Source organism: Chionomys nivalis, chromosome 7 (assembly GCF_950005125.1).
Source record: "Chionomys nivalis chromosome 7, mChiNiv1.1, whole genome shotgun sequence".
Lineage (NCBI taxonomy): Eukaryota > Metazoa > Chordata > Mammalia > Rodentia > Cricetidae > Chionomys > Chionomys nivalis.
Window position 1 is genome coordinate 18,875,542 of NC_080092.1, and position 25,257 is coordinate 18,900,798.

Consider the following 25,257-nt stretch of genomic DNA (forward strand, 5'->3'; position numbering starts at 1 on the left):
TGGCCACTACACCAAGCCGCCTCACTCGTCCATGTCGTCGACGCTTGAGATGTTAGGCTCGCCCCAAGCACTGTGTGCTGCAGGGTGATGTGACCTGTTCTCCAAGAGCTGAGCTAGGCAAGCTGTCAGTGCCTCTCGTCAGAACTTCCCACAAGCTCACAAAACTTCCCTTCTTGTTCCCTTTACCCAGCTAACCAGCCCCTTAAAGTGCAAGGTGCCTCCTGGCGCAAAGCCCCTCCAAGAGTAAGATAAATCAAACTCATGGGAGAAAGTATACGCAAACAAAAAAAAGTCTTTCTTTTCACGTATTAACGCTGTAACTGCAGGGATGATTTAGTCTCCCTTCTGTTGTTTCTGGCACTCAACAGTTTGGGGCTTTGTTTTCCAGAAACTCTACACACGTGTGTGAGCGCACACATGCACACACAAACACACACACATACACACACACACACACATCCAGATGTGATTTTCTGTCATGTAAAGTTTTGGGGAACACAGGCTTCTGTGGGTCAAACGTCCCCTCGTCACTCCAGTGGTAACCTGTTCACTTCCGCCTGCCCTGCGCGTTTTGTATCTTTCTCCAGGTAAGTTGAGTCACGCGGTGGCCGCATGTGACGAACCTGCAGTCTGAGCTTCCTGTGCTCGGGATGTCATGACCTAGGTTTGCAGCCCTTGTCAGCTAAGATGAAAATGGCCAGGGAGTTCTCAGTTAGACCAGGCGCGTCCCTGCCCAGCATGTTTGTGTGAATGAAACGCAGCAGCAAAGAGTTTAACTTGGATAAACATTGAGAGGACAGACAAGTAAAGCACAATGAGGCCGTGAAGCTGGTTCAGGAGGTGAAATACTCGCTTTTCAGCATGAGGGCTTGAGTTTAAACCCCAGAACTTGAGCTTTAAAAAGCTGGGCCTTGAGGCATCTGCTTGTAATCCCAGCATGGGAGCAGGGGCAGAGACAGGTGCATCCTTGGGGTTTGCTGGTCAGCCAGCCCAGCCTACTTGGAGTGCCCAAGCCAGAGACTCCATTTCAATGACTGTTGCTTGCAGAACAACACCGGAAGTTGTCGTTTGATCTTCGTTTATGTGTACACGCACAGGCGTAGCCACACATACAGTGAGAAAGCCTATTAATAAGATACGTAGTTATTTTTTTCAGGGGTTTATTAGAGGTGAAAAGATATTTTTTAGACATCTCTGGAGTAAATGTAGCAAGTAAGAATTTCAGAAGGTATTTATCAGAAAATAGGTAACCAAAAAAGCCAGACTATAGATGTCAGGAATACAGATCCAGGTACCAGCCCAGTAGCATGGAGATCCCGTGGTCTATAGATAATGATTATGTGCAGGTTTCAAGGACTTGTTCCTACTTATGTCATTTGCACAGCTTGGGAAATTTGGTGACTTCATTATAGTTGGCGCTGGCAGGGTCTTTTGGTGTCTCCAAAATGACCAGCTACAGCTCAGAGTGTAGAGAAAGGCTGGGACTAGAGGGAGAGCCATACCTCCTAACCTTCTGCAGCCTGGGTATCTCCCTGGGGTCACCTAGTCCTGGTGTGCCAAAGGTCAACAGTAAATTGTATTTAGTAGAGATTAGAACCTGGGGTCCTGGCTTTGCGGTCTGTGCTCTTTGTCTTCTTTGGGCTCTGTGTGCAATACAGCTGTTCAGAGGGGACCCCTGGAAAGGTTTGGGAAGCTAAGCACAGCTTGTCGACCTACCATTACAGTTTGATAATGAATGATAAGGAGGCTGAAGGAGTGCAAAAACGTCTGTGACAGAATCGAAGGCCAATCTGGCGTTCTCCTCTCTTCTACACCAGAGGTTGTGGGCTAGACCACAAACCCATATTGCATAAACAAAGAAAGCTTTTTATTCTGTAATATATATGATTGACGTTTCACATTTTAAAATTGGGATCGCTTACATAAAACTCCAAATTTTCAGCTTCTCTCAAAAACTCCAGACACATTTGGTAACTCTGAGACCACAGTTCTGCACTGCATTGGCCATCCTTGGATGAGGAACATCCGCCCTGCTTACGCTCTTGCTTTGCCGCTCACTTTTACTGCCAACCCAGGCAACCCGCATTTTAATCCACCCAGGAGGCATGAGCACACTGTGTCGGCAGAGTGCCAGGGGAAGTGCTGCGGGCCAGAGCTTGCCAGAAGTTTCGAATGACCATAGAAAGAGACCTGAGCAACACAGAGTCTAGGACTCCCCAAACTGAGCAAGGACACCCCGGAAACAGCCAGGACTGTCTTATGACTCATCTCCTAGGAGGTTCCTCTCAAGGTTAAGCTAGCCTCCGAATTCATTTTGGTTTTAAAGCGGTAGTCACTGAGCTCACGCATCTGAAGATGACGACAAAGGGCATATCCAAGTGACAGCAGTTTCCCAGACTCCTGATGTTCTGATTCAGCCACACTCAGGCAGGATAGCATGTGCTGGACATTGTGTCCCATGCATAGACAGAGAAGGGCAAATGCGAAGGAGTTCTTTCTGACAATGATCTTGATACTCTTGTACCATGGGGATGGTGTCCTGGCTTAGGGGTGTGAGACACTGGTTTTGGGGATAGTCAAGGACGGTCCAGGTCAGAAAAACCTGGAGCTCAGTACAAGTGGAACTGTTCTCCACTTCACCTGAGCTGCCTCTGTCCTGGTTAACAATGATGACATAATGGTAGCGTATTACATACCCACTGATGTCAGATAGGAATTATTGGTGAGGAATATCGTTATTTCCTCCATGCGTGAGCCTTTGCTGTCTTCCTTTTCTAGTGTGTTTCAGATAACGAGCTAAGACTTTAAAGGCCTACGACTTGTGTGTGTGCCCTAACTTTACAGGGATGACTGTGTTAATCCAGCTCAGTCAGTGAGGAGCCTGAGGCTCAGCAAATGTGAATCATTTTCCAGACTGAGACTGGCCAGGTCCAGGGACCCTTGTTCCAGCACATAGATTCACTTCTGCACAAAACCTAAGCCCTTGCACTTAAATACTCTACTGCAACAACGATATTAAAAATTATTAAAGATAGACTGTAATGCTGAAACTATACAAACAAGAATATGCATCAGTAAGGCCAGTGGCCATTCTCATTGTGGGGAATAATGCGAGGACCATGGTTTTTCTCTTTGAAAAACTGATCTATACAATTGTCAGATCACTCAAACCCAGCTTAATCACCATCACGTATGGGTCCAGAGACCTGCCCCAGACAAAGAGGAAGGAAGCTAGGGTTGAGCATGGGGCTGATGGGAACTGTCAATGAATTGGAGGCCAGTCCACTGTCACCAAACTAGACGGAAGAGGTTCGGTCCTCACTGGACAGTAAGGACAGCTGTCCATATCCCTTAGAGCCCTTGTGTAAAGGCGATGTCACTGGCGTGTGCCTAAAAAATGGCGAGTGGAGACTCGGGAGAACTGAAGATGGTGGATACTTGGTACTACTTGGCTACCACACATAGTAGGTCATCAGCTAAAGAACAAGGCCCCAAGACAGGGTGGAATTAATACGCTTAGAGAATCACCACATCACAATTCCCTGCCGAGCGCTATTGCATTCTGACCCAGAACGAAATCAAGGCTATGACTATCGTTGTCACGTTAAAGGTTGAACGAGGTATTTGACAAGAGCTGCCCCATTTCTCACTTCACCTCTAATTTCATATCTCTCCTGCTAAATGGTGACGCGCCCCCCCTTACTTTTAATCATGAACAAAATCAGAGCTACAGTGAAAATCGGTGCATTCTAATAGATGAGATTGGTTTTCATTTATTTACAAAATGCTTCACCTGGATCTCTCTGGGGGCTGCACTTTTAACAGTCCTGGAGACAGTGTTTGCTTATGACATAGTTTTGAATTTAGAACTGTCATTACTTAATGAAACTCTCAAAATATCCCTGAATATGAGTTTTTGACACCACGCTGCAAATTGCAATGTACCAAGACTATCAGGATTAAATTGCAATTTGTGGATTCCATTCAGTCCTCAGCATACTAGGACAGATACCGGCTTCTCCCTAAGCACTCTTGTGCTATGTAACACACACGCCTCTTCCAGAGGCCCTCAGTCTCCATGTTTGATGGTGGTCATGTGTTTAACATAAATAGCTTTTAAGAACTCCAGCTAAGCAAAAGTGAAAATTAATTTGAAGTCTAAACTTAGTTTTACAATCATATAACCAACATCTTCGGTCTTTAAAGGATCTACAGTCTGAGGTATCTTACAATTTCCTTCCCCCCCCCACTAGTTAAGAGCTGGTTATTTGGAAAGGTACTGGCGTATATTCCTGGGTAAAGAGGATGTGCCGAAGCTCGCTGAATTGTTCTTCACCTCCTGTTAGCACCTGTTTTTGGTGATTGACACTCGGGTGTAAGGTTTGGAATTCTTTTTGCACTTTGTGCATGTAATCTTAGAACTCAGGAAGGTGAGGCAAGGAGTTGGAGTCCATCCCGGGCTCCGTAGTGAGTTCCAATCCCCTTGAGCCGCTTGGTGAAACTGAGTCACAAAGAAAACTGGAATCCAATCTTGGCATTTAAAATTCAATTGATTTTATATAAAAGACTGTATTTCCTACTTCCATTGACTATCTGAAACCATGACAATACGGGGCTCATGTGTGACTAGAATCATGTTCAGCAGCTCCGTGAAGGAAATATTTGGATGTACATGGTAGCTATAAGCCAGGCGTGACTCCTGAGTGCATTCCCCTGAGAATGAATTTTTCACCGCATCTCACTTCAACTAGTAGAAATTAAAATTTCCACATTTAGCATGTAATGGGACAACGCCTGTTCAGGCCTATTTGGAAGTCTGTGTGTTGTTTGACCCGGGCATGCTAAGTAGGTCCAGAGTTCTTCCCAGGCCTGTGTCCCCAAGCCTCTTTTGCCATTGCTGTATATTATAAAGCATTATCTAATAGTAAATATGTCATATATTTATAGTAAATATATCATTTTCTCCACTCTGTCAACTCTATCTTTGCTCTACCTTAATTTAGACTTCTAAAAACCCATTCTCAAAAACCCTAGATGATTACATTTGAATCCCACCATAGTCAGGCCTCTGTAAGAAGTAGCTCCCATGGCCAGTGTTTTCACCTCTCTCAGTCTTGTGAATGACTTCTGTTTACCGGGTACTCAGCTGAGTGGCAAGCTCACTCCCCTTGTCTAGCTCTATCTGTATCCAGACGTGAATGGGAAATACAGCATCCATTTAGGAAAAGAAGCCAGTTGACCACACAGAGGCTGAAGCAGGTATCTGCAGAAAGAGAAAGGACGCCTTGTTTGTAACTGTTGTCACGTACCGGGGAACGGAAGCGACTCGCAGAGACTACCCAGGTGTCCTGTCCTTGTGCACAGCTGGGAATCCCTGATCACATGTAGTTGTGTTTTGAAATCTACTCAAAATCCAGCAGTGCCATTTTAAAGTCAGCACCCACCCTCCTGGAATCAAAGAAATTAAGGAATAGAAAGACCCTGAAGGGTAGGGGCTCACTTCATTTTAGAAGAAAAAGAAATCCCTCTAGAAAGGTTAAGTAAAGTGTCTGTAGCTGTAGGAAAATTTCATGGCAGAACCAGACCAGAAAACAGCCCTTTTGGCTCTTTATCCGATGCTTTTTATTGCTGTCTGCTTCTCTGTATTACCAGACAGGAAACAAAAATTAGTGAAGCCAGACTCTGCGTCCTGTCTGTGCCATCGTCCCTTGATCCCTGGGCTTGCCAGAGGGAACATTTTGCATGCTGCATGAGGACAACACCCTGCCTTCCTAGCCCCTTCCAGGCATGTGACCACTGCCGAGGGAGCAGGCACCCCAGTCTCTGCCTAGTCCGAGGGTAGCCTGGGAGGGCATCCGATTCCACCTCATTCCTCAGCTACCAGTGATGGCTGGAGGCTCAATTAGTAAATCCTGGAGACCCCTGCTTGTTTTGTGAACCCAGATAAGGTGAGGTGTGAGTGGCAACCAGCTTTCTGACGGAGCCCCTCCCCATTACAAATTTCAGGGATCTTTGCGTCTCAGCCTGAGAACAAAGCCCCAAGCGCCCTGTGTAGTTTCTCTGAAGTGGTTCGATTACAGACCGTATGCAGGCAGTGGCTCAATGTGTAGACGCAGAACTGATGAATGGAACTCATGGACCAGGCAGGGACACACCTGCTGGGAGGAGCAGTTTTTCCCCAAGAACCGAAACTGCAGGGATGTTTGTCACCAGGTAGTAACTGTGGAGTGGAGGACACCGTCACATCAGGCTGGGTTGTTTAGAGACAGGGAATCTGAGGTGGTTTGCTGGGAACACCTCTCAGTGGACAGCTGCCCTTCAGGAGATGGCACGCAGAAGAAAATTTTAACCACACTCACATGTGCCACCAAGAGGTCAATAGTGTGTGTGTGTGTGTGTGTGTGTGTCCCAGCTCAAAATGTTATTATATGATTTAGCACAAAACCTGGTCCCTGTAAACCAAATCCACCTTCCAGGTTCGCTTACAGATTTTGTTTCTAAAGGTGACTGGGTGCCAATCTTAAAAATCCAGAAGATTTCCCATGAGGATCCTGCATGGTTCACATTTATCTTTAAAAAAGAAAAGGAAATCCTGGAAACACTGCACCCACACCCCAGCTTCACACGGGTGCTGGAAATTCGAAGTGACAACCCACTTTGGAAGGCTGTGATTACTGAGGTCCCTCTGCAGCCCATCCGTGTAGATAATTGAGTTGTCCCCTGGATTATCACAGAAGACTATTCAGAGTGCACATTTATTTGTATCAAAAGATGGCCCGAAACACCAACCTGCTTATCTTTAAGCAAACCTCCTATCGGATAAATGTTTGTTGATCCTTCTTGTGCGCCAAACATGCCGCCAGGTCCTGCTAATTTAGTGGGGCACAAAACAGTCTTTCTAAGGCTGGCGAGGTGGCTCAGTGGTTAAGAGCACTGGCTGTTCTTCCAAAGGATCCCGGTTCAATTCCCAGCACCCACATAAAATTGCTGTCTGTACCTCTGGTTCCAGGAGGCCTGGCACCCTCTTCTGTTCTCTGAGGACATCAGAGACAATGCACATATATGCCTGCAGGCAAAATAGTCATACACACAAAATAGTAAATAAGTCTTTAAGTGAAAAAGAGAAACTAAAACAGCCTTGCTGTCTTCATCAAGACAGTGTGCACATCCCATCTTTGAGTATTTAATCACTACCCCCTCCTTTCTCTCTTACGAGGCTAGACACCCAACAGCTGAGAATTTAAAAAAAAAATAATTTATTTCTTCTTTTCTTGATTCCAAACTCACCTGCCCAGCTCTAGAAGTTGGAGGTCACTCTTCCATCCTTGGCCCACTGCAGATAGATACCTCAGCATGGCAACAATTGCCTGACTCCTGAATAGAGAGAGCAGTGTTGGAGCCAAGATTCCATCCTATAGCCAAGGAAAGAGAGTAGGAAGGCTACTGCTTCCTCGTCCACATTTTGGTCTAAAGAACATTGTTCTCGGTTAACCAAGCTGGGCAGCAGTTGGACCATTCAGACCCACCCCTAGAATCCAGGATGAGCTCCCTGAGTGAGTTCTCCGGCATGCACTTTCCAGAAACACTAGCGCATGGCAAATACTGACACAGTCAGGCATCTGGCTGAGAGATGGCAGCCTGGGAGGCTCGTTTTTCTCTTTTGCTCTCCTGTCTTCTATACTTTTCAAAGAATCTTCTTTCTCTCTCAACACTGGCGCTCTTTTGAGTGGATGGAGATGGATTTCTGCTCGTCAGAGTTGCAATCCATAATGAAGGGAGAACCAAAGACGAGCCCTTTTGTTCGGGAATCCACATCATCAAAGACCCAAATTGGCAACTGATTGTTTTTATTTATTTCTGTAGGTTTTACATGACACCTGGAGACCATTTAAAATGTTACTTGGCGGTGAGCTCTGTGTGTTTAAAAATAACACTCGCCCAGTGCCAAATCACTTTAGAGTCGGGTACAAATATTGAGACAAAAACCCCAGCTGTTATTGCTTTGGCTGCTAATTTGAGGTGTCAGATGAGAGCCCGGCTGCTATACGTCAGTGAATAAGGCCCCTTGTGAGATCATTATGTTTTCTAACAGTTGAGAGTAATGGTCTAATCAGTGCAGCATCAGTTGTTTTCATTATATGCCCACACAATGGTTATGAGCTGTAATTTAAACGGTCCGCAGGGAGATCAGGGAACTCGGTGTTACGCGGCACCCAGGATAACTGAGAGCAGGTAGTGGAGGTGTGGCGGCCACCCGTCATCCTTCTCCCATCTCCTCTGACTTCGGAGACTATTTCCTGATCCAGTAGGAGGAAGACAGGCTTAGGTTAACCGGCTCTTGGTTCCGTGGTGTATTCGTAAGATCCCATTCAACCCACACAACACCAAGAGCCGTGGTGACTTTGGGTAATGTTTTCACCTAGTGACCAAGCCTTTTCCTTAAAAGGCGTCAAGACACAACTGTCTCCCCTCCCATGTAGCCTCAATGGCTCCCCACATTGGTGTAGCTGAACTCTTCTTCATAGTACAGGAACAGGGCTATTGCCTTTGAGCAGCCTCGGCAGTGAGCCTGGTCCCTGACTTATCAGACACAGTGAAAAGAGTCCAGCACCAATCACATGACCCACCCTCACCTTGGGAAGGTATGGAGTTGGACAGTGGCGTCCATCTGCAGGCGGTTTTGGGAGTGGCAGTTTTATGTAATGTTGACAATGCGGGTCCTGATGATACACCTGGCTGTGAATATCGTCTCCACAGCACGATAGTGTGTGATCTGGGCGCAGTCCATTCATCTTGCTTGGGGTAACAATAAGCATAAGGTCTGGATTTCAGAACGTTAGGAGAAGTAAATGAGACAGTGTGTGCACTGTGCCCAGGCCGCGGGCAGAGTGTCAGCACCGTTACCGCCATCACGACTGTCTATCATGGTTATCTGCAGTGGGGAGTCCAGGCAGTCCTACCTCAAAACACTGCTCTTTATAGACAGGTCATGCTTAGCAGCAGATAGGAGAGAACATAGAGCATTCAGTTGAGATTTTCTCAAAGGATGTACCACTCCCTCCTTCCTGATTTCTAGAGTTTACTAGAGCATCTAGACAAACCAGAGCAGTTCAGAGCTGGGGAGGAAGGCAAGTCACACCTCACTTTAAGAGAAACAGTGGAAAAGGCTTCATCCACTGGGGGATGCTGAGAGTGGCCCACCGTCCAGCTTCATCCACTGGGGATGCTGAGGGTGGCCTTCCATCCTGGAGAAGCTTATTTAGGGTCGAGTTCAGTGGGTCCAGGGGGCATTAGCGTGTGCTCTCCTAGGAACCGAGTTGGCAGAGACGAGCCACAGACATACATGCTGATAAGAGCTGAGTGAGCAAACGCTCACTTCAAGATTCCATCCACAGGCTCTTGAAGAGTGTAAGGACTCGGGCACCAGCGACAGGTTCTGACTCCTGGGGCATGGTGACTGCTGGACAAGAAGAAAAGCAGTCAGTTTTGCTGTGATGTATGAGCCAAAGATATCAGACAGAGCCTGATAGCAATTTAGGGACAGCCCTAAAGACTTGAGCTTCATTCCCTCTGCCCTCCCTGGGTCAAGCAAGAAGAAGAGGAAACTGTGGTGTCCCAGCCCCACCCCTTGGAGTTCACAGGCTGCCAGAACCCCACTGTGCTTCCCACAGGGTCTACCCCAGTGTTTACACTCAGCTGCTCTTCAGAACATGGTTCTGCATCCACTTCTATGAGTCCAATGGAAGCACTGTTGGAGGGAGTTCAGGCATGGAGCATTGGTCCTATCCAGACTCACTTTAAATAAAAGATATCTCATTGCCATTGACTGGTGATGATTAAGGAAGGAGCCACCTCTCTTATCTGGGCTTAGGGAGAAGGAAGTCTGCTTGGAGGCAGGGAATGAATGGGCCAGTCTACCAAGTGAGTCCTTCAGACCCAAGGAGTCTGGGTGTCTGGAAAGGGTAGGAAAGGGTACGTAGCGGAGGGGTTCTCAGAACCCAGAAATGTTGGCCCAGTGGGAGGCTGCGATTGCACTCACTGCGGAGCCTGCTTTTGCAGTTATGTGATACATGCGTGCAAATAATATTGGTGCATTAGAGCCAATTACATGGTGTTATGGACACACAACATGCAGATTACGCCCAGAGCCAAGAAAGCTCCGAGTGATAAAGCGACGGCCTAATCGGAGGAGACAGAGGGAAATGTCAGTCTTATTAAGGTTGCCAGGCTGGAGTGGATGTAGCTGGTCAGAACTTCTTAGATCAAAGATGGCTATCTTGAATGATGCAAGAGAGAACTACACATTAGCACCCAGCAGAGACCAGCAGAGAACTTTGGGGTGAGGAGGTGCAGAGGGCACTCCAGAGCTCTCCAGTGGTGATCACAGTCCCCTCTTCCCAGTTGGGAAGACACCATGCCTACCGTAAAAGAGGTCTTAGGTTCTGGAACAGCAAGTAGACATCCCTGTACGCTGGCAGGCAGGAGGGATTCTGTTCAGTAGCTCCCTCCTTGTTCAATGGGTTTTCATATGCAAGTGTGGCTGCACACACCTATAAGCCCAGCTACCTGGGAGACGGAGGTGGGAGCAATGCAAAATCAAGGGCAGCCGGATCAACTCTGTCTCCAAATTTAAAATAATGACAAAGGGCTGGGGAAGTAGTTCAGTAGCGTGTTGTCTTGCACGCCTGCAACCCTGTGTTTGAGCCCTGATAGCAGACTAAAAAATAAAAAATAAAAAAAGGTGAGCTTGCATGGGTTTGTTAAAATGTACAACACAGGGCCCACCCTGAGGTTTCTACCCAAGAGGCCTGAGTGGACCGAGAAGCATGGTTAATATTCTTGGGTGATGTTGCATGCCTGGAGCTATCCTCTGGAAATCATTGCCCAGAGCCATTCCCTGGCTAGCCCAGTATGACTGTCTCTTGTCCCCACACAGCATTACAAGGGTCATTTTGCAGGGTGGGAGCGTGTTGTGCTGGCTAGGAGCTTAGCTGTCTGCTTTTGGATCTGCTAATTACCGCTGTTGGGTTCCTAAAAACATTTGTGGCTTTGTTTCTTTCTTTCTAAGTTCTAAATGCCTTTGACCTAATCCCCTTGTAGCTCTGATTTACCAGCGCGCATTCTCTGGCAGACAGGATCAGAATGGCAGAGCCTGATAGTAAATATTTTAGGCTTCATGGGCCACATGGTCCGTATCGTAACTCCTCAGCTATTATCACACAAAAGCACTCACAGACAGCACAAAAATAAACGAGTGAAACTTTATTGACAAAAGCAAGCTGATGGCATGGGATTTGGCCTGTTTCCAGAATCTGGGGCTAGCTGTCATGAACGCTACTCCCTCAGGAATCTGTCATTGTGGGGGAGCCCCTGCATCTGACTTATAAACTGCAGGGTGCCTGTGTTCTGTGTGTGCAGCATGGTAAAGAGAGTAAACTTGCTGATCCTTTGTGGCTTGAAAAGGTAATTAATTAATCATATTTACTGATTTGTATGTGTATGAATGTTTTTACTACATGTATCCCCAGTACCTGCAGCAGCCAGAGAGGGTGTCAGGTGCCCTAGAACTGGAGTTACAGAGAGTTATGAACCTCATGTAGCTGCTGGGAATCGAACTCCCATCCTCTGGAAAAGCAGCCAGTGCTCTTAACCACTGAGCAGTGTCTCCAGCCTCTGGAGTGAAAAATTGAGCAGACCCTTCCTAGTGCTTGCAGTCACGGGACCCGCAGGCAAATGTGACATCGTCACCTTTTATTAGACAGTTGTGCTCCTGGTAAGAAAGAGTCTCAGGGCCACTGGACTGGTATTCAGGTCAGCTCACCTCAGTATTGAAGACAGTATTTATAATGTGGCAAGGATTTAAGAAGAGAGATTCAGGACGTGGGTGGGCTGTCATCTCAACATTGTGAGGAAGGAAGATGTTCCCAATAGGGTTCAGATTGAACTGTCCTTTCAGAACCAAGTGTCCTTTGGGGTGACTGGAAATACCGGAGGCCAGAAGTTAACAAAATCTTGTCTGAAAAGATATGAATGCTGACTGCTCTTCCAGAGGATCTGGGTTCAATTCCTTGGAACCACATGGTGGCTCACAACCCTCTCTAACTGCAGTTCCAGGGACCACAACACCTTTTTCTTGTCTCCACAGGCACCAGGCATGCAAGTGACACAGAGACTACATAGAGGCAAAACACCCCCATACACATAAAATTTAAATTAAAAAAGAAATTAACAGAATAAATGTGATCCCAGATTTGAGCTTGAAACCTAAAGGAAAATGCTGAATTAATAGTATTTCCTTTAGGGGCAAAATCCAGTCTTACCTGAATAATTTGGGAGAAGCACCTTTTCTCCACATAGCTTCAGAAGAGCAAGGCGAGGGGGCCGAAGGTAGACCCAGAACCCCATGGCTTCTCCAGGGGTTGGAGGTAAATACATGAGGTTGACAAGGTCGCTGCTGCAGCAGAGGCAGCCTAACCACTGTAGGGAAGTGGGGACAGTGGCACTGGCAGAGGGAGCCTTTTGTTTTCTGCTGCTAAGGCTTATAAAACACGAGGTGACAGGAGGCTTATGCAGATTTCCTAGCTTTGGGTCCAGAGTAGATGTGACAAGATAGGAGCTGTATTGCAGCGGCGGCCACCTTGCCTAAATGCAAAGGGCAGCGGGTGAGTCAGGAAAATGAGATGGGAAGGAAGAAGAGCCGGTTCAGAATTCACCAGCAGCCAGCGTGCTGCCCCTGTAGGACCCTCGGCCTCTCTTGGCCTCTGACTGCTCATCTCTAGAATTAGGGTGATAATCCTGACCTCAGAGTGCTAGCTTTTGAGACCCCGTGAAGCCATGGAAGAAAGGGCTAGCCACAAACGACGGTGACAACAGTGACAGTTATTGAAAGTCGGTCCAGAACGTGGTCCATTCTAGGTGCTTTATATACCTTGTTTCAAGGAATAGGTGGTTGGTCAGTTGCTCTTAAAGATCCCTGCATCCTCATCCCAGGAGTCTGTGGATGTCACAGTAAGTGGTCAAAGAGGCTTTTAAAAATGGGACCAAATTAATGATCTTGTGAGCAGATACATGCTGTAATCACAAGGTTCCTTAAAAGGAATAGTAGGCAGTCATCGTGAGATCCTTAGAGGTTGGAGTGCCGCAAGGAAGGGGCCATGGATCAAGGAATGCAGACAACCCCTTCAAGCTACAGTAGGGAGGAAACAAAGCTCCCCCCCAAAGACTCCTGAGAAGTACATTCCCGTGGACCCATTTTCGATTTAGGACCTCCAAACTGTTGGAGAAAAAAAAAATTATGCCACGAAAGTCATGGTCATCTGCTACAGGAGCAGCAGGAGCCTATACAGATCTCATTACTGGGGTCACACTGGCTTGGATTCAAGGTTTGACCCCACCCCTTGCTTCCATGGGGTAATGAGAAGAACTGATGTGAGTGTTGGGCATCACTCTCAGGTTCTCACGATGGCAGGGTCAACACTTTACCAACTGAGTCACCTTCCCACCCCTTCATGAGAAGGATTGAATGGTAGGGTACAGAGCCATAACCCAGAGCCTACCTCCATATAAGGACCTCATGATTAATATCGCGGATGGATGTCATCTCGCTTATTCGCTGTCTGAACTCTGTGAGATCATTATGATTACCCCTGTGTCGCAAAGGAGAAAAGTAATGAGATTCAGAAAGTTACCCACAGTGACATGGGCTATAAACGGCAGAGCCAGACTCTAACGAGGGCTCTGCCTTTGTGGCCCATGCTCACCAGTGCTGCCCCCTCTGCACTGGGAACCTCATGCCAACTCTCTCATTGAATGCCAGATGCTTAGGCAGGACCTAAAAGCCAGACAGAGTGCAGTGTTCCCTCTCTGGGCCAAAGCTGCCAAGACGAGAAATCAAGCGAATCTGTGTTTCTTCGCAAAACAGCCACCGCAGCTTCCAGGGCAATCAGTGTCTGAGAGGTTAGCAACCTTCTGACATCCCCGGGCCAGGCAGCCCCAAGCAGCAAATCATGAGAGTGTGGATACTGTGTTTAGCCATTCGGGTTCTGGAATAATTGCTATTATCGTAAATGTTTTATAGCTCTCATTACGGCTCACATTTAAATATCAGTGTAGTAATATGTTAATAAGTCATCACTGCTGGCCCACTGCTGGATACAGTTCCAGCTGAAGCCTGAGTGTTAGCTACCCTGTATCTGCAGCCAAGTGAGGGCTGGCTGTGAACTCATGGGATCTGAACCAAGCGCTTGGTTGCTTCCTTCCTGGCTCCGTACGTTGCATATGGCCTTGCACGTACTGCTGTCCCCCAAGTGTGGGGCAGGATTCTGAGATGAGGGGAGATGCGACAGTGTTGCTTCTGTCCTGGACGCTTTCCTGATGCAGTGGAACTCAGCCTAATGGGCTGAACTCTTTCTTAGTATTGCCCGATAAAACACTCCAAAGGCTTTCCGAGTGGACAGAGACAGGATACACACACGTGCACACACAAAAACAAATTAGTGAGTGGAGAGCTACAAAAAAGAGCCAAAAAGTTTTCCACTTCTGAACTGGCGTAGCTGCTTGAGGCACACAAACACATGTGGGTGTAGATGGGTGTGCTCGTCTCTACTGGATACCTGACACCGTGCCAGACCCACCGTGGGTATACAGTGGCTAGTAGAGGGTGCGAGAACAAGAACCAGGCTCTTTTCTTCTGTGTGCCCCCTACCTTCCTCCTGTTGGCCAAGCATTGGAGGAGAAGATTTGAATGGCAGGTGTGATCACTGGAACCCTGCTTGGGACTAAGGTCACAAGGGCTGAATAAGTAATCAGCATGGGGTGACAATGTTTGGGTGAGTGCTCTTTCCCTTTAGAAGGCTGGAGTGGGGGATAGACCACTGCAGGACAAGCCAAGGCTAGATTCTCTCCAACGCAGTCAGGAAATTGATCGGCTCTGTTTACTGAGTGCTTACTCTATGCCCTGCATCTGTAGCTCGCAGAGAAGACACTTTGAGAGAAAGGCGGGCCTCTGAGTTTGAAGCCTGCTTGGTATACAGAGCGAGTTCCAGCAAAGCCAGGGCTATGCATTCTTTAGCCAGGTAGTGGTAGTGGATGCCTTTAAATACAGCCCGAGGGTGAGGGGGCAGAGGCAGGCGCATCTCTGAGTTTGAGGAAAGCCTGCTCTATAGATCAAGTTCCAGGCCTGCCAGGGCTACACAGAAAACCCCTGTCTCAAAAAACAACAAATACTGGATCTAGTTTTTGCTTTTTGGAATGCAAAGCAAGTGTGGGGTCGGAACTAGAGACCCAGGCTTGTCCTTCCCAGTCCAGGCCACCTCCCTAGTGTGTGGTCACCTACCTGAACTGCAGAAGCCCCTGCAGAGATTTCCCTCACTGCCACGTTCTCCTGGGCTTCATAATGGGTGTGTCTAGTGGGTAAACCAAGGCAGGGTCCTTAGACCCTGATTCCAGTTTTTCATTAGCTGCATTCCCTTAGCTCCGTTTGTCCAGCTCTCATCTTTCTCTGTGTTTTTCCCTGCTGAAGGGACTAGCTGGTGCTAACATGGTCAAGGGGAGCACGGGAAATAGAGTTTGTCCCTCTTGGGATAAGTTAAGATACTCTTGAAGGACCAGTAGATGCCTGGGAAATACAGATGAGCCTATCAAGATAGCATCATGTCTAGTGTGTACAGGGAACAAAATGAGAATGGGGTTGGTCCGAACCCACCCGCAGAGCTGAGCAGCAATGGCAAAGCTGGAAAGTTGCCTTCCTGGCTGCAGCTCAGCCTTTTCATCTGTAACAAGAGTGTAACATCTCCTTTGAGGGTTTTGCACTACCAGTCAAAAGGGGTACATTCTCCCCCTCCCTAAAAGAACAGTAGCTGGCATGTACTGACTTATCCCAGTAAGAATTAAAGACGCCGGAGCTGGAGTAATGGCTCAGCCACTCTTTGTATGTATTGCTCTTGATAAGGACTCAAGTTCCTGTCACAGCAACCATGCCAGGCAGCTCCAGAACTATCTGATGCCTCTGACCTATATGGGCACTAACACTCATGTGCACATACCCACACACATATGCTTACACATATGCAAAATACAAGGAATCTGTCAAAACAAAAAGACTAAAAGATACTATAATGAGGAACTCATCGCACAGCAAGATGAAGTCAGGGATTTATTGCTCGTTGATGGTGGGGAAACGGACATGAAACAGGACTATAGGTCACACACACACACACACACACCCATTCTCTGGAGAGTTTCTTCTTGTCTCTAGACACTTGGGTGCTCTGGTTCTTAGTTGTTGACTTTTTGTTTTACAGGCACACCCATTCCTCCCCAATGCTTATGAACATCGCAGTGCCCCTTGTTCATAACTTCTTTTCCTCTCTCTCCGCAGCACCCTCAACAACAACAACATCAGCCGCATCCTGGTCACCAGCTTCAACCACATGCCGAAGATCCGGACTCTGTGAGTAAAGACTCTGCCTCCTCCCTGCCTGTCTCCTCCCTTAAGCTTCCCGGGCACTGCTGTCTCTGCCTGTAAAACCTACCGAACTGTGAATGGGCACACGGCTCCCATATCCAAAGTCATACAGTAAGAGGGGACTTTAGTGGGTGCAGCAAGCAGGTCCAGAGCAGGGTCATGGTGCAGCCTGGATTCCTAGCTGCCATTCTGTGCTGGGAAAACTCATTTCTTCTCACCCCGAACTGTGAGAAGCCTTCCTGCACTGTGTTTGCTGTGTTTGATAGAAAATGTGTTAGTTTTATGTTACCAAGTCTACTTATTTAAAAACAGAAAACTTATACAGTGACACACACTCACGCACACACACACACACACACAGTGTGTGTTTTCGCGCACACACACACATCTGCCATTGACTTTATTCATGCCGTATCTCATTGGAGCTTCTGTCATAATGTGATTACCCCTTCTGGGAACAGAAAAGGAATCTTTCTTTGTCCTTGTCTGTCCCACCAAGGTGCCACATGCTCTAGAATACGCTAACTTAGTGCCTTGTCTTTCAATGCCTTGGATAAGAGTAAACCTTCAGGTTGGGTGCTCCAGAAGCATGCCCATGACTCGTATTATCTGGGGCACTCTACATTCAGCCAGTAAACCACCTGTAAGTTTTCTGTAGTAGAACTTCTTGGCTTTTCCAAAGAGGTTCCTGCTTGATGTTCTTACCTTCCAGAGTGTCTGCATCACAATAGAAAACGGGAGCCATTCCCTGACAGCTATGCCAAGTCCATTTAGGGCCAAAGCAAAGAACTGCAATGCCCTCTGACCTTAACTGGCTCTCTGACCGCTTTTCCTTCTTCTGTAAATATGGCTGGTGGTGGAGTGTTTGGAACTAACCATACAGTGCCCAGCACCCGGCGGGTAATAGATAGCATTATATATTATCATCATACAATTATCTAGAAATCTGGACTGACCATTGCAAGCTCCTCTGTGCTCCTCGGGCAACATAAAATCCTGTAAGCAGTTCTCCCTAGACCACAGCTTAGAACCATCTGGAACTTTCCCAGAGACAGAAGTCCCAGGCCCAACCCCAGGCCTATGGGATGGAGACCTCTTGGGGTCTTGCCCATACATCTGTTGGCTGTAAGCGTCGTGCTGTTCTAGTTTGAAAGCCACTGAACTCCTCACTGGTAAGAGTAAGCTTATCTCTAGGTGAGGTAGGGATATACAGGAAAGCAAGGCAGAGCATTTTGGAGCGGGCAGATCTGAGTTTACATGCAGGTACCACTACTCACTGAGGACACACGTTCATATTTCTGTGCTTTGGTCAGGGTCTTAGTAATATATGCTCACACTGGAGTCACTGTGAGGGTGCACTATGATATGTGATGCGGGGCGTCCCTATTGTAGCGTGCACACAGTAGTGTTATTACCAATAATTATCATCCCAGACCAGTCTCTTATCTCTGCTCCCAGATTCCTGTTGGATACCCTCAGATGACAGCACATCTAGGAAAATAAGTCACTTTCCCTCCCTCTGAGAATGGAGTGCTACATTAATAGAATTTTAAGGAGACACCATTTCAGTTTCTGAGCACCCAGCAAACCTCAATGAAGCTGCAAAAGCCTGGAGCCCAGGTTCCAAAACGGGAAGTCAGAAGTGAGCTTCAGGGTGCTGGGTCTGTTCTCCTAAAGGAGTGGGTACCCAGAAGTTCTCCCTGTGGATCCCAGCCTTACAGCACCTCCTGACACTTCCCATATGACAGTCTTCCCTCTGTGTCTTTTTCAAACGACCCTGACTGTGACCAAGGGAGACTAGGTCCACAAGAGCTGAGGGAGGTGGCTAGCTTAGGCTCTTGGGTACCCTCTTGGGACATGTTGAGGAGGAGAAGTGGGTAAGTTTTATCTCATTTCGCTTGTGATTTTTCTCGATGGTACCAAATATCCGTCTAATGAGTTCAGATCAATCCATCAATGTCGTCTGTCCCTTTGCTCTCCGCCTGCTGCCATTTTCCCTTTAGTTTAATTCAGAGATGGCTCAGTACAGAACTCCCAGGGGACAAGCTGACTAATCCCCCTTCACTGTAATTAAAGCGTTGGGGGTGGGCGACCGGTGTGGGAGAAGGAGGGAGGAGGAGAGAGGAAGGAAGTGCTAAATGGGATTTCCAAAGACAGGCTCTTCCATAGAATTCTGAAGGCCACATTTGCTGGAAAATGAACACTGACCCTCTCTAAAAGGATTTGCTGGAAATTTAATTTGGCATCTGTGGCTAAAAGGCACCTTTTGTAAATTGGCATTTGTATTCATTCGCCTTCTGCTCTGCAGAGGTGGTCTCATCTGTGTGGAATATGGTGTGCCCACCCTCAAAAGATCACAGAACAGCTGTGCCCACCCTCAAAAGATCACAGAACAGCACGCGGGACCCCAGCCACTTGGACACACTCACATATCTAAGCAGCCACAGGCAGGCAGGGTTTGGGAAGAGACTCAAATCCATCATACTGCAAATATTTCGGCACGGTCCTACCATGTGCCGGGCATTGTGTGAAGCACTCCCCGTGAGTTAGTTCAGCCCGCAGAATGGTCCTGCCCATTTTATAGCTGGTAGCACTGAGGCTTAGAATGAAATCACTGTTCCAAAATCAAAGTCAGAAAGCTGGAACCAGTGCCAGGATTAGATCATTTGGCCTCTGAGCCGGAGCTCACATCACCCAGAGGGGTGAAAAGCAGAAGAACATGGGGTCAGATGAGCCGAGCAAGGAGACACGAGAACTTCCACATGACGCAGAAACTCTGTGTCATTACCCTCACAACTTAAAATGGTAGAACGTGATTAAATAATTTCCCTTCTCAGTCAGAGGATTTGAGCCATTCTTGGCAATTTCCACGCCATATCTGATGATGTTCGTGGTTATTTTTTAAAAACGGTACTTAGTAAGCCAACGTGATAGTCCACAACTGGTCTCAAATTTCTGGTCCTCCAAGGGTAAGATGGAAGGTAGAGACAGGAGAGCCCCTAGACGCTCACGAGCCGGCTAACCTGCCATACACAGTAGCAGACAATGGAGACTTTGTCTCCGAGACAAAGGAAGGCAAGGACTGACACCTAGGTTGTCCTCTGACCTCCACCTGTGCACACCCACAGTCACATACTCACGTGCACCCACATCACACACTTACGCACAATACACACAGACACACAGACACACAAAAAGTGTGGTTAGCATCTGGAGCAGCTGCCCCATTTTATCTTCCCAGCAGGGTGTGAAAGATGACTTTAAAGAATCTATCTAGCTTGACCCTGCTGTCATTTCTGATACATAATATCCCGAACAGAGAGGGACCGAGCCTGTCCCCTGCCCAGGGCTTTTCTGGATTAAGGCTCCGTGTGACTGCTGTATCAGTTGAGGTCACTACTTTTCTGTGACCCCACTTAGGAAGGGAGAAGGTCTCAGAAAGATGTTCAGAGGGATAGAAACATCTGTAGCAAGATTGGGAAGAGCGGTCATTTGGGGCTGGCCCCCTGGGGCTGAGAAAGACTCAACACAATCTTCAAAAGGGAAGCCTTTTTGGTTAACCCATTCATGTAAACCTTGGCATGCCTAAACCCCATTCTTGTCCTCTTAAACTCCTACCCTCAATTGGAACTGATGGGAACTTACTCTGATTTAGCCCCTTCTGAGACCCATGCTCATCTCTGTTGTCTTAACATCACTGTATTACTACCAGACAGGGCACAGAAAAGGCAAGCTGGTTAACTGGCTTAGTCTCCTGGCACAAATAGAATCCCCTCCCCTCAGCCCACTCTACAGGGCAGGCTGCCCTGTACTCCCCCTACCCTTCACAGAACCATTATGCTATTTGCCCAGGCACCTCTGCTACCTGGCAGGGGCTGGCAGGAAAATCCATCGTCTCCTCCAGCTGTTTAGGAAATGATAAGAAATCTTCCCTTTGCTCTTGGCACAAAGTGATCATGCTCATTAGCAGAGGTCTTGCTAATACCTCCTCCAGTTGAGGTGTTTCCCTCTGGCTTGGGACTTTAACCACAGTGCCCTTCCTGGATTCAGAATCCAGGCTTAGGGGAGGCCATGCTTGCATTAGCTCACAGGGTTTGGACTTGGAAACTAAAGGGGAAACCTTATAGTTTCTGTGTCTAGGGCCTTGGAGTTTCTGAAGGTGTATCTGGCTTAATCTTAAATTCCAAAAAGTACTTAATATCTACAGACATTTTTAGCAAACAAAAAAGTTAATTTGGGGTTCATTTAATCCACCTGAAATGCTCGGATTTGGGGTAGCCGAGCCCCAGTGGACTTGGCCTGCTAAGGTCTTGCGCCCACTGCACAGAAGCCTCATCCAGCGCACAGCCCGAGTTAGCTGCACTTGGCTAGTATTTGGCAATGTTGACCTTGGCAATAAGTGGGATGTAGTCAAGGGCCCTCCAGTTCTCTCATTATAGTGCAGACATGATCCAAGCCGCGTCTCTGGGCTGCCACACTGTATTAATGGGCCCGACACGGGGCTCTCGACAGTCCCAAGGGAACAGCTGACTGATTAGCATGTTCAGAATTCCCTATTGGGAACTGACAACGAAACCTGAGTCTAACGCTCCTGAAACTCATGCAGCAACAGTTCCAACAACTGCAGGGAATGTGGAAGGTGGAGATGATGTCATGGAGTCCTTACAGAGGGCCCTCCACAAGTTCCCGAGTGTCCTCAGTTTGCCTCCTGGATCATAAGAGGAAGTTCAAGTCACTGAGCGAGAGGAGCTTTCCCCTCGGAAGTGGGATGGGCAGACCCAACTAGGGACTCCTGTCCACTAAAGAACAAGGAACTGATCTGGAATTCCAGCTCCCACTGAAGAATCATAGTCTAGAAGATGACTTCTTCCCAGAGGCATCTAGGTCAGTGAGAGTAGGAAAACACCACGTAAAACAGATCTTGACACGGAGAAGGCAGGACTATGGAGAGAGTGCGAGGGATTCCAAGACCCTGCTCAGAAAGACACTTTCTTTAACAGGAGGGTAGAGAGAAAGAATGCCCTGGGTGCACAGTTGGTACTGGCTTAGAGCTCCCCACTTTTCATGTGTGGGATCACAAAGGACACTTAAGAGGCGATGAAGGAGAGGCAGAGAAAGCTGTAGCGGATCTCAGCCACACGGCCCAACAGAACTGGAGGGGAAGCAGAACTCCGTCTAGGCCTGCTGTCAGTCCTACATTCCCGTGTGGCAGAGTCACCCTCTCTGACTCATACCAGGATGGCTGGTGTCATTCTCTGCCATCACACTGTTGTGATGTCATCCTCCCTCTCCTCTGGAAAGGAAAGGAGCAGAATTACTATTATATCATTGAAATTGCTCCGAACCTCCAGGACCAGAACTATTGACTATTACCTACCCTTGAAGATATTAGTGGTTTCTGAATTTTCTTCCTGTGCATAGGGGTCAGGAATGCTGCGCTGGGCTCAGGTAAATTATCATGTTGGGGCCAGGGACACCAGAGGTCTCGCCCACTCTCTTCTCCGTGTAATGGCATCTCTCTCTCTCTCCCTCTCTCTCTCTCTCTCTCTCTCTCTCTCTCTCTCTCTCTCTCTCTCTCTCTCTCTTTCTCTCTCTTTCCCAGACGGCTCCACTCCAACCATCTGTACTGTGATTGCCATTTGGCCTGGCTGTCAGATTGGCTGCGACAGCGGCGGACAGTTGGCCAGTTCACCCTCTGCATGGCCCCTGTGCACCTGCGAGGCTTCAATGTGGCAGATGTGCAGAAGAAAGAGTATGTGTGTCCAGGTGAGCCTGCCTTGCCCGCTCTCCCCTCCTAGGCTAAGATCTGCATGCCCATCAGGATCCTGATCCTGAGCATACCCCTCTCAGGGGTGCAGTAATGGGTTGAAGAGCTTGCATTCTGCAAGGGGTTCAGAGAGAATCTGTTGACATCTGAAACAGAAGATGCTGGAAGAACTCCTGAATCACTCTCTGTGAGCCCCATAGACCCCTGGCACTAGGAAACCTCAAATCTGATGAGCAGCATGTCATCAGGATGCAGATATAATGAGGTGTTTTTTGAGGTGTTTTTTGCATTGACTATACAGCTCTGCCACCTAAATGCCTATAGAAAAGGGGATGCAGGGCCTGGACGAAGCCAGTCTAGCTAGAAGTCCTAGTCCTGATGTGTGATTTTGGCAAGTTATCCCTCACCTGAAATAGAAATAATAATGCTGGAATACAGCTCAAAGAATGAGTGGGAAGATTAGGGAAAATAATGAGTATAGAACACTTAGCATAATGCTTGTTAAGAGGGAGATAAGTGAAGTTTGATGATTATAGCTTAGTGGGCCCGCAGGATGTGCTAAGCAAACATAAGGGCTTGATCTGTGGGTGACTGGGGTGTAATAGAGGCCCAGATTGCCTACATAGCACTTGGAATTGACACACACAGGCACAGAAGTCAGATCTCCAAAAATGGCAAGTGACTGAGTGACCCAAGATCTTCCCAGAGGGCACAACTTTTAAGCCAGATCCCAAATTTTTGTTTGCTTCTGTTTACTTCTACCAATTCTTCTGGTGGCAAAGAAGTAGAGACAAATCCTGGGTGTGGAGGGGAGGAGGGAAAACACACACACACAACGATTCCCTGAGAGTCATATAGGTTGCAGGAAGCCAGCCCTGGATTGGAGTCCCGTGACTTGTAAAAGGCCGAGTCAGTGCACACAAGGAGCCGACCTTGCGTTTCTTTCTCCTCCCCGCTATTACCCACTTTCAGTGCTGTCCTCGGATGCTTTCTTCTGCTGTGCTAAAACATCAGGCAGAAGCAGCTTGAGGAGGAATGGATTTAGTTCATCTTACAGCTTACAGTCCATCACTGAGGGAAGATAGGACAGGAACTCAAGGCAGGAACAGAATCCGACGCCGTGGAGGAGCGCTGCTCACTGACTTGCTCCCCGTGGCTTGCTCAGCCAGGTTTCTTAGATAACCCGGGAACACCTGCCTATCAATCATTAATTAAGAAAATGCCCCCTTATAGCCAATCTAATGAAGGCATTTTCTCAGTTGAGTGTCCCTCTACTCAGATAACTCTAGCTTATGTCAAGTTGATCAAAACACACACACGTGCACACACACACACATACACACACACAGACTAACCACCGTGGTACTGAGGGCTTAACAAACATCCAGGCCCCAGGATTCCCAGAGTATAGACTTCGTGGGTGAATCATTCAGTTCCTGAATTCAGGGTGCCCCTCCTCTCTCTCCCCTGCTCCTTCCCCCCCCTTCACCTTGTACTTCATCGCGTTATTTAGTCTTTGAAAACATTTTAACACATCCCTAAGTAGTACCTCAATAACTTTCCATGGACGCCCACTTAGAAATCGCTTCTCATCAAACACATATAATAAAACCGTTTATCACACAGGCACCGGATTCAAATATAGTGACTATAATTACAGTAATTATCAGGCAAAGGGTACAATATCGGCATAAGTGCCAGTGAAAGAAATAATCACAGAGTGCAGGAGCCATCCAAGAGCTACTGAGGAAAACTAATTAGAGAAAATGTGAAAACACTACATGACAGGTGGGTGCCCGGGAAGTGCCATATGACCATGGATACGTCCCTGTCATGAGAGCTGCCTCCCGCCAGCACACTGCCCAGGCCCTGCTTACCCAACAGCAGTCAGAACCCAAGCCCTAAGAGAAGAAGGTCGCCTGGCCCCAGTCCTAGAAACGCTAGACCCTGAGCCCTAGCGCTTTGAAAAGCCTAGATCTAGCAGCAGCCTCCTTGGCTAAATGAAGGAAGAGAACAGCCTTATCTCTTCCCTGCTTATGGCAGCCACGCCCACTGCACGTGATGGTCCTTGTCATTTCTGTCATGAAGCCAGATGTCTTTTGAGGACATGAGAACAGCCTCCCCCCTCGGTCTCTAGACATTCATAAGCTATGAATCTTGCCCTGTCTCCAGTGGTATACCAACTTAGGGCAGTAATTCGGAGGGACTCCCCTATGTGCAAAGGTTTATTTCGGTGGCTCGTCAGGTACCCAGGGGTTAAAACATAGACGGTTCTGAGCTTTTAAAAAGGTCACAGTTAGTCACAGTGCTTGGAGGATCTGGCATATTGAGCCCCTGTAAGGAATGGGCACTACCATGGCAAGTGAGAAATGAGAGGTACAGGTACCACAAGTGTCGCCTCTTCTGTATGATAGGCAGTTTATAAGACTCTGATAAGGGATGCTAGAAAAAGCAGCGTGGATCAAGGCAATTAAGACAGCGGTGACCAGTCTTGGAGGCCCTGAGAAGAAGGTCACAGAGAAGGACTGTCCTAGATCCTTGCCACCCTTGCATGCACCACCATGGAGGGTATAGACCCACCCACCTCAGGCCAGAGCCCAACAAGGCATCCGAGGGAGGCTGCCTGGTGTGGACCTGGAGGTGATTGTCTAAAATTGCCCAGACACAAATCGAACTGCTCACTTAGGGTCCTTCAGAGGGACGAAAACTTCTAAATGATGCGGATCGTCACTCAGAAACAACAAGCACGTGGAGCATCAGTTAAGTCTCCTGTGCCTGTAGCTCCAACCCCAGAGTGCCCTGTCAAAGCAGCAGGAGAAAAACTCCGAGTCCTTCCATGGTAGCTAAACCTTCCCCGAAACACAGCTCCAGAGATAGGCCAGACCTTATCTCACTTAGCTAGGAGGCCCTGCCTGCCCAAGTCCCTGATAGCACCCTTGAATTAAATCCAGCCATCCTGAGCCTGGCCTCCCCTCACCCCCCAGAAGCCTTGGGGACGGACACATTATCTCTCCAGCTAACCAGA

At 47.8% G+C, this 25,257-nt stretch overlaps 1 protein-coding gene across 1 annotated transcript in view; it reads left to right on the top strand.

Annotated features, from left to right (window-relative positions):
- Slit3 (slit guidance ligand 3) overlaps positions 1 to 25,257 on the top strand; it is a 593,945-nt gene that overhangs the window by 430,703 nt on the left and 137,985 nt on the right. Inside the window, exons 7-8 of the mRNA XM_057774230.1 lie at positions 16,379 to 16,450; positions 22,068 to 22,231. Of these exons, the coding sequence (XP_057630213.1) occupies positions 16,379 to 16,450; positions 22,068 to 22,231 (236 nt within the window). The remainder of the gene's footprint in view (positions 1 to 16,378; positions 16,451 to 22,067; positions 22,232 to 25,257) is intronic.